At 44.5% G+C, this 9,931-nt stretch overlaps 1 protein-coding gene across 1 annotated transcript; it reads right to left on the bottom strand.

Moving 5' to 3' along the window:
* Positions 1–1,498: 1,498 nt before the first annotated feature.
* On the bottom strand, positions 1,499–2,939 carry LOC125075485. The gene is made up of 2 exons (XM_047687200.1): positions 1,949–2,939; positions 1,499–1,515 (listed from the first exon to the last, which is right to left on the bottom strand). The coding sequence occupies exons 1-2, from the start codon at positions 2,937–2,939 to the stop codon at positions 1,499–1,501; spliced, it is 1,008 nt and encodes a 335-aa protein (XP_047543156.1).
* Positions 2,940–9,931: the final 6,992 nt, after the last annotated feature.

Below are 9,931 nucleotides of genomic sequence, written 5' to 3' on the forward strand. Positions count from 1 at the left end.
GTTCAGGAGCAGCAGCGCAAAATGACTCCTCCGGTTAAGCATCGATAACAGTTTCGTCGAGGATTCCGGAGTTCTGGTGTGATAAACCCAGATTATGGTTTGTACAAACTGATGCAATACTTGGACCGCAGATACTGAGAGATGAAGCAAAATACAATTTGGTTGTTGCTAAATTAGGCGAGGAGGTGATTCAAAAAGTAAGTGACATTTTATTAAAGCCGCCCGAGACTAAGAAATTTGAAGCTCTAAAATCACGCTTATTGCAATTATATGAAGAATCTGAAATTCGGCAATTTCAAAAATTACTCAGCGAGATGGAATTGGGAGATCAAAAACCGTCTCAATTACTTCGAAAAATGAAGGATTTGGCGAGAGATAAAATTCCAGACGAATCCCTATCTATTATGTGGCAAGGACACCTTCCTGCCTCAGTGCGAGCTGTCTTAGCGGCTACAGATTAAAGAATTTAGAAAATCTGGCCGCTATCGCTGACAGATAATAGAGACGTCAAGGCCACAAGAAATTTCGGAAATAAGGGCTAATACTTCAAGTTCTAATGACACAGCTTTAATTTTGGCCAAAATAGCTAAATTAAATCTGCGATAAATTATTTAGAAACACAAAAACCTACATTTAGAAATCGCATACACAACTTTCGGCGCGCACGCTCTCGGTCTACATCGCGACGGCGTAATATGAGCCGGCGCACCGCCCGATAGTGCGGATTGGCTTTGTTCGTATCATTATCGCTACCGGAATAGAGCAACGAAATGTATGGAGCCGTGTGCTTGGAAAAAGATCAATCAGGAAAACTAAATATGGTGCAATCGGAGGCGGAGATTGGCACCATTTTGACTTCTAAACGCCTATGTGTTATGGACAAAAACAGTGGTTACAATTTTTTAGTGGACACTGGTGCGAATATTTCAGTTATTCCAGCGACTAAGAGACCTTATCGTAGTAACAGTTGTAGTGAGTACAGACTGTACGCAGCTAATGGAAACCGAAATAAAAACATATGGTATAAAAACTCTTATTTTAGATTTAAATTTACGGCGACCCTACCGTTGGACTTTCGTTATAGCAGAAGTAAATCAACCAATTTTAGGCGCAGACGTTTTAAGCCACTATAAATTAGTAGTAGACGTATTCAGGAAGAAACTAATAGACGAAATTACGAATTTATCTGTGTTAGCGTCAGTGAGATTAGATGGTCAAGGATCGATAACAACTATAAACTCTAACCATCCGTATAGTGACTTATTAGCATTATATCCCGATATTACTAAGCCAATGTGTTTCAAAGATACTCCACGCCACTCTGTAGTCCATTACATAGAAACAAACGGGCCGCCTGTGTTCGCGCGCCCGCGTCCTTTACCACCGGATAAATTTGAAAAGGTAAAGGCTGAATTCCAAAGGATGCAAGACTTGGTCTACACCAAGCAAGAGTAACTAGTCTTCTCCACTTCATGTAGTAGTCAAGAAAAATGGAGAATTACGACCGTGCGGAGACTATCGGCGTTTAAACTTTATTACTAAGCCGGACAGATATCCGATTCCTCATATACAGCATTGTGCATACTTATTAGCTAATAAAAACATATATCGAAACGAATTCGGGACCGAAATACCCTTCGGCCATGCATCCCATCGCGCTGCGAGGCCACTTGGGATTGGGTGTTTTTTTATCTTAGAGGTGTCCTTCCTCTGGGGCCGGGCGGTTAAGCCAAGCCCACCGACGGCGGCACTGAATCATGCCTCCGTCCGCTGTTCGGCCAACCCGACTCAGCGGACCCGCAGAAAAGGTTTGCTCCCCCGTAAATGAGGAGACAAACGAATAAATGAATCCCGCTTAGATGCGCCTGCAACCAAGCGGGTGTGGTCGCGTCTCGACCCCTCTACAATAGTAGGAAAGAAATAAGTAAAAAAAAAATATACAACACACAAAACTTGTACAAAGACTGTCCAAAGGGTGACGTTAACAAAGCCACTTCATTACAAGGGCCGACCGGCTCGTGTAAGCCTGTAGACCATTCCTTCTCAGGGTTGAAAAACACCACAAACACCCAATAAATTACATAGTGAACGGCAAGTTGTAATATCAATACATAATCGATCTTCGTTAGCTTGTCTTTATTCTTCTCACGGTCACTAAGAAGGCCTAACACGACGATGACGAAATAAATAGAGAATAATAGAGAGAAAGTAACTTCAGAGTGTATTTTGTACACGTCATGAAGTGAATGATAAATAGGAATAAACAATAGAACACCACCAGGCATGCCCAATAGTGTCGCTATCAACAAAGACTTCCATTCGACTCCTTTTGTAGCGGATGACCATTGCGCCACTCGAGGCGCCAGCCACCTTCTACTCGAGTCGAAGAAGAAGTAGAAACTAGATGCAAATGTGCAATGGAAATAATAGGAATTCCAAGGCACCCAATAGTGACGATCGAAGATATTCGGGTCCGTGTCGTGCCATGTCCAATGTACGAATTTAACAGCTACTATATCATATGGAATATCAATTAACACTGTTATCAAGCCCACGGCAAACGGTTGCGCATACCTTGGTAAATTCAGTTTATGCACTGCATATGCGGCATGATAAATGAATGCTGGATATAACAGAATGATGTGTAAGGGCAGACGAGCACCGAGGAACACGATAGGCGCCTGCGAATGCCAGAAGTTGTCATATTGGGGAAGAACAAAATGCCAGAAATTGTCCGCATAAATTCCATGCAGTACGGTCCCGAGCCAAAAATAAGGCCACCGCCCACCCTTGCTGAATGCGTGTATCAAAGTTATAACACCCGCAAGGGTGTAGACCGCCTGTGAGATCAAAAAAGTCGGTTGAGCTGCCCATAATTGTTTAACGTCGTTTGTAGTTACCAACCATTGCAGCAATGTAGGATCAGGACTGGCCGCCATTGTTACATGTATCGATATGGTTAGGTTAGGTTAGGTTAGGTTGGAAGTACATTTTTCAAAATTTTTTCTCCATTTCTTGTCGTAAAAATCTGAAAAAAATACCTCATTCAGTTCTCACTATTAAAATTATTATTCCACCTTTTACTTACCTATATCTCCCGTTTTTGTCTGTTTTTAAGCTATTTTTAAGTTTTTCGTTTATATCTTTTTTATTATTGTTTCGATCTTTTTTCCGTGTTCGGCGCGATTGTGGGGCCCTCTGCTCTGCATCCGTTGACATTTCAATCTCCCGGATCGGCCTATCCGTTCGAGAGTTATCGGTCGAAAACCGAAAAATTTTTCACCTTTTTTCATTATATTTTTCTGTTTTTTATTTTTAATTCGTTCATTTGTAATCTTATCTTGTTTTGCTCTTTGGCGCATTTGTAGGGCCCTCTGCCCTGCATCCATCGAGACATCTCACTCCCGGATCGGCGTCTCCGTTCCGGAGCTATTAATTTTTATAAACAGAATCTGTATCGATTATTCGCTATAAGAATCGGATCGCTCTTGAAAGTCTTCTTAAGCGATCCGAAACTCTAAATATTCGAAGTACATTTTTCAAAATTTTTTCTCCATTTCTTGTCGTAAAAATCTGAAAAAAATACCTCATTCAGTTCTCACTATTAAAATTATTATTCCACCTTTTACTTACCTATATCTCCCGTTTTTGTCTGTTTTTAAGCTATTTTTAAGTTTTTCGTTTATATCTTTTTTTATTATTGTTTCGATCTTTTTTCCGTGTTCGGCGCGATTGTGGGGCCCTCTGCTCTGCATCCGTTGACATTTCAATCTCCCGGATCGGCCTATCCGTTCGAGAGTTATCGGTCGAAAACCGAAAATTTTTTCACCTTTTTTCATTATATTTTTCTGTTTTTTATTTTTAATTCGTTTATTTTTAATGTACTTCCAACCTAACCTAACCTAACCTAACCATATCGATACATGTAACAATGGCGGCCAGTCCTGATCCTACATTGCTGCAATGGTTGGTAACTACAAACGACGTTAAACAATTATGGGCAGCTCAACCGACTTTTTTGATCTCACAGGCGGTCTACACCCTCGCGGGTGTTATAACTTTGATACACGCATTCAGCAAGGGTGGGCGGTGGCCTTATTTTTGGCTCGGGACCGTACTGCATGGAATTTATGCGGACAATTTCTGGCATTTTGTTCTTCCCCAATATGACAACTTCTGGCATTCGCAGGCGCCTATCGTGTTCCTCGGTGCTCGTCTGCCCTTACACATCATTCTGTTATATCCAGCATTCATTTATCATGCCGCATATGCAGTGCATAAACTGAATTTACCAAGGTATGCGCAACCGTTTGCCGTGGACTTGATAACAGTGTTAATTGATATTCCATATGATATAGTAGCTGTTAAATTCGTACATTGGACATGGCACGACACGGACCCGAATATCTTCGATCGTCACTATTGGGTGCCTTGGAATTCCTATTATTTCCATTGCACATTTGCATCTAGTTTCTACTTCTTCTTCGACTCGAGTAGAAGGTGGCTGGCGCCTCGAGTGGCGCAATGGTCATCCGCTACAAAAGGAGTCGAATGGAAGTCTTTGTTGATAGCGACACTATTGGGCATGCCTGGTGGTGTTCTATTGTTTATTCCTATTTATCATTCACTTCATGACGTGTACAAAATAATAATAATAATAATAATAATAATAAACATGTATTGAGCAAATTACACTACTTTCACACAACATAAACAACGAAACATAACAAAATATCACTTATCCTAAAATACATCAAAAAAAATAAAAATAATAATAACTAAAAATACAACTACAACAAAACTTTTTTTTTTTTTATAGCCCGGGAGGGCAAATGACTCTGCTCCACCTGATGGTAAGTGGTAGTAGAGTCCAAACGCGACGACGGCTAGTGCAGTTGGGAAAGGTGATCTGCTCTAGCCGCCCCCGCCTTGCCGGCCCGCAAGATGCCTCTTCACGCCTCGTTTGAAGGAACCCAGGTCATAAGAGGAGGGGAATACGTGCGCTGGTAAAGAATTCCATGTTTTGGAAGTGCGACAAAGAAAAGAGTTGCCAAATTTCTTTGTACGCGATGGAATTGATGTCACAGTTAGGCGGTGACATCGAGAACCAGCACGCGTGGACTTGTGAAGGAAAGGGGAAGCAGGAATAAGGGAGAATAGTTCCTCTGAGCACTCGCCGTGACACATTCGATAGAAAGCGCTGAGTGCCGCTATCTCTCGACGCAATTGTAAAGGCTCGAGGGTGTTGGTGACCTTTACATCGCCAATAATGCGAACCGCACGTCGCTGCAACCGATCCGAGGCCTCCAGTAGGTACTTAGCGGAGCCATCCCAGAGGTGCGAGCAATATTCAACGCAGGACCGTACCTGTGTTTTATACAGCAGGAGCAGTTGAGCAGGCGTGAAAAAACGCCGCACCTTGTTCAGGACTCCGAGTTTACGTGAGGCTGTTTTTATAACAGCCTCGATGTGATCCTTTGGATTGAGGTCGCACCGAACGTCGATTCCCAGTATGGCGACTTTGCTATGTATCTCCAACGTAGTGCCACAGAGGGAAGGAGGAGGGGAAAATGGTGACTTTTTCGCTGTGAGAGCGCACACCTGTGTTTTCTTGGCGTTAAACTCAACAAGATTGTCAGAGCCCCATTTGGCGATGAGTCCTAACGTCCTATCGAGTTCAACAACAAGATCCCTCCGTCTCTCCTCAGTTTCCGCCCGTCCAGCCGCTGCGCGTCCGTGGTATCCCCCGTGCACTGTACTGTCATCTGCATAGCAATGTATGTTCCCGAGAGAGAGCATATCATTGATATGCAGAAGAAAGAGCGTGGGGGATATCACAGACCCCTGGGGGACTCCAGCATTCACTACATGGGATTTTGAAGCGCAACCATCAACTAGAACGCGAAGGCTGCGCTTGTGTAGAAAGCTAGCAATCCAGGTGCAGAGCTGAACCGGCAGACCGTATGCCGGCAGCTTGGAGAGAAGACTTCTGTGCCAGACTCTGTCGAAAGCCTTGGAGATATCGAGGCTGACGGCCAACGACTCTCCACGCTTATCGATAGCTTCACCCCAGAGGTGTGTTACGTACGCTAGAAGATCACCTGTGGACCGTTTTGGTCGAAACCCGTACTGACGATCATTAATTAGACAGTGATCTTCTAGGTAATGGATCAGTTGGTTGTTTAAGATCCGTTCCATCACCTTACAAAGAACTGAGGTGATAGCTATTGGCCGATAATTTGCCGGGTCAGATCGATCCCCTTTTTTGGGAACCGCTTGCACATTAGCTTCCCTCCAAGAATCCGGCACACATCCTGTAGAAAGAGACAGCTGGAACAGGCGCGTTAACACAGGAGACAGCTCCGCTGCACACTTCATCAGCACTATGGCTGGTATTCCATCGGGGCCGCTAGCTTTCCGCACATCAAGTGATTGTAGCTCTGCACGTACATCACGTTGCCTGATTTTGATGTCAGGCATCGTGTAGCCACATGAAGGAATTGTTGGTGGCAGCGCACTACAATCATTGATTACGGAATTATCCGCAAAGAGTTTTGCCAGAAGATCAGCTTTCTCCTGCGGACTGTGAGCTAGCGATCCGTCCGGATACCTGAGCGGTGGCAGCGAAGGTTGGCAGAAATTGCTTTGCACAGATTTGGTCAGACGCCAGAAGCTACGGGAGCCTCTAGGATGTGAAATAAGGTCATGGCCAAACCGCGCAATGCGCTGTGCATCCGCTCTTCTGTATGCCTTCCTACAAGACTTGGAAGTTTTATTGTAGGTTGCTTTCAGTGAGTCAATGTTAGATGCCCCACTAACGCAGCCATTGATCCACGCGCGATATGCCGCCTGCTTAGAAGACACAGCATCGGCACATTCGCGAGTGAACCAACGGTTACGCGTACCCTTACTGGCGAGGTCTGAGTTAGGAATGTAGTATTCCATCCCCAACAGGATCTCACCAGCAATAGCAGCGGCGCTAGCTGTCGGGTCATTCTCACTGAAGCAACGCTCCTTCCAAGGGACTGACGCATAGTAATCGCGCAAACCGTCCCAATCTGCCGACTTATAGTGCCAAATGCGACGTTTGCTTACCGTTGGTGGCGGCAGCTTGGCCTGTGGCACTTTGGTAGATATCAAGCAGTGATCCGAAGAACCAAGTGGAGCCCGAACCTCAACCTGATATTCCACCGGGTGGCTAGTCAGCAGAAGGTCCAGTAGGGAAGGCGCTTGCCCGTCAATGTCTGGGATCCTGGTGGGCTGATCAACCAACTGGGTCAAGTCATGCGTGAGAGCGAAAGCATGGGCAGTCCTTCCCGCATGGTCAGTTTTGGAGGACTTCAACCATGATTCATGGTGAGCGTTAAAGTCCCCCAAAAACACCAGTTCCGCGTTAGGAAACTGCTCTTGCGCAGCATCTGCCACCCGACTAAGATGGTCAAATAGTCGGCTTGTCTCCAAGTCACCATTGTGGGATCTGTAGAGGCACACGTAGACCCGACTCTGACGAACCAAGTCCACACGTACCACTAACAGGGAGAAGGAAGGGTCCTCCAAGCAGCGCAGACGGTGACAACAAACATCCGTCCTGACGAACAAGCATACTCCGGCTTTCGCTTTGAAGGATTCTTCAAGCATGTAGCCGGGATAATTAAGGTAGCTTGTATCGACAGGACGGAGTATTTGAGTCTCCGTCAGAAACAACATTGCTGGCCGTGCTGTCTCGAGATGGTGGTGGACAGCATTGAGGTTAGCGTGGAGTCCACGGATGTTAACGAACTCAACCTCAAACAGCGTGGGAATGGTGGGGGTGTGCACCGCTGTACGACCGTCATTTCTTTTATGCACTGTCATGAATGGGGGAAAAAAGAGGAAGAGACGTGAAGCGAGCGATGCATTGCCACGATAAGGACGGTCAAAGTGTGGAGCTGTGTTTCCCCAATAAGTTGCCAGAAGAGAAAATAAACCGACCCGCCGGGCGGAAGGGCCCCCGAACCCTCCCGGTAGTGGCCGCCGGGACCCCACCGTCCGGTCACCAACCGGCACGACGGTCCACACCGGGATTATGCGTGGCCTGGTGGGGCAGCCTCGCGAGCTGGTTAGGAACGCTTGGGCCCCTGTACTCTGCCACGGGCGGCCAGCGGAACAACCGTTACTACGGGTCTCCCTGACCGGCGGGTCAATATACCTTCCTCCAGCATTGGTTCAACAGCAACATCCACCGGACCAACACTTACCGCGACAATGCGCGCTCGGGCACTGGCTGTACGCCGGCTGATCTCGAAACGCGGCTGCAAGCAGCCACTTCACGAGTGTTTCACCATGCGTACGGTGGTAACAAGCCAGGCGGATGATTGACATCCTACCACCAGATGAGCAGATGGTCGCTCAGATGTCCCTTAGTCGCCTCTTACGACACCCATGGGAGAGAGAGGGGCAGTGAATTGTATTCTTACTCCGTCACTGCACGGAAAATAGTAGACCGCCTGTGAGATCAAAAAAGTCGGTTGAGCTGCCCATAATTGTTTAACGTCGTTTGTAGTTACCAACCATTGCAGCAATGTAGGATCAGGACTGGCCGCCATTGTTACATGTATCGATATGGTTAGGTTAGGTTAGGTTAGGTTGGAAGTACATTTTTCAAAATTTTTTCTCCATTTCTTGTTGTAAAAATCTGAAAAAAATACATCATTCAGTTCTCACTATTAAAATTATTATTCCACCTTTTACTTACCTATATCTCCCGTTTTTGTCTGTTTTTAAGCTATTTTTAAGTTTTTCGTTTATATCTTTTTAATTATTGTTTCGATCTTTTTTCCGTGTTCGGCGCGATTGTGGGGCCCTCTGCTCTGCATCCGTTGACATTTCAATCTCCCGGATCGGCCTATCCGTTCGAGAGTTATCGGTCGAAAACCGAAAAATTTTTCACCTTTTTTCATTATATTTTTCTGTTTTTTATTTTTAATTCGTTCATTTGTAATCTTATCTTGTTTTGCTCTTTGGCGCATTTGTAGGGCCCTCTGCCCTGCATCCATCGAGACATCTCACTCCCGGATTGGCGTCTCCGTTCCGGAGCTATTAATTTTTATAAACAGAATCTGTATCGATTATTCGCTATAAGAATCGGATCGCTCTTGAAAGTCTTCTTAAGCGATCCGAAACTCTAAAAATTCGAAGTACATTTTTCAAAATTTTTTCTCCATCTCTTGTCATAAAAATCTGAAAAAAATACCTCATTCAGTTCTCACTATTAAAATTATTATTCCACTTTTTACTTACCTATATCTCCCGTTTTTGTCTGTTTTTAAGCTATTTTTAAGTTTTTCGTTTATATCTTTTTTATTATTGTTTCGATCTTTTTTCCGTGTTCGGCGCGATTGTGGGGCCCTCTGCTCTGCATCCGTTGACATTTCAATCTCCCGGATCAGCCTATCCGTTCGAGAGTTATCGGTCGAAAACCGAAAAATTTTTCACCTTTTTTCATTATATTTTTCTGTTTTTTACTTTTAATTCGTTCATTTGTAATCTTATCTTGTTTTGCTCTTTGGCGCATTTGTAGGGCCCTCTGCCCTGCATCCATCGAGACATCTCACTCCCGGATCGGCGTCTCCGTTCCGGAGCTATTAATTTTTATAAACAGAATCTGTATCGATTATTCGCTATAAGAATCGGATCGCTCTTGAAAGTCTTCTTAAGCGATCCGAAACTCTAAATATTCGAAGTACATTTTTCAAAATTTTTTCTCCATTTCTTGTCGTAAAAATCTGAAAAAAATACCTCATTCAGTTCTCACTATTAAAATTATTATTCCACTTTTTACTTACCTATATCTCCCGTTTTTGTCTGTTTTTAAGCTATTTTTAAGTTTTTCGTTTATATCTTTTTTATTATTGTTTCGATCTTTTTTCCGTGTTTGGCGCGATTGTGGGGC

This window comes from Vanessa atalanta, chromosome W (assembly GCF_905147765.1).
Source record: "Vanessa atalanta chromosome W, ilVanAtal1.2, whole genome shotgun sequence".
NCBI classification, from domain to species: domain Eukaryota; kingdom Metazoa; phylum Arthropoda; class Insecta; order Lepidoptera; family Nymphalidae; genus Vanessa; species Vanessa atalanta.

Coding starts and splice junctions, on each gene's coding strand:
- LOC125075485 (XM_047687200.1), bottom strand. CDS start 2,939: ATGGCGGCCAGTCCTGATCCTACATTGCTGCAATGGTTGGTAACTACA.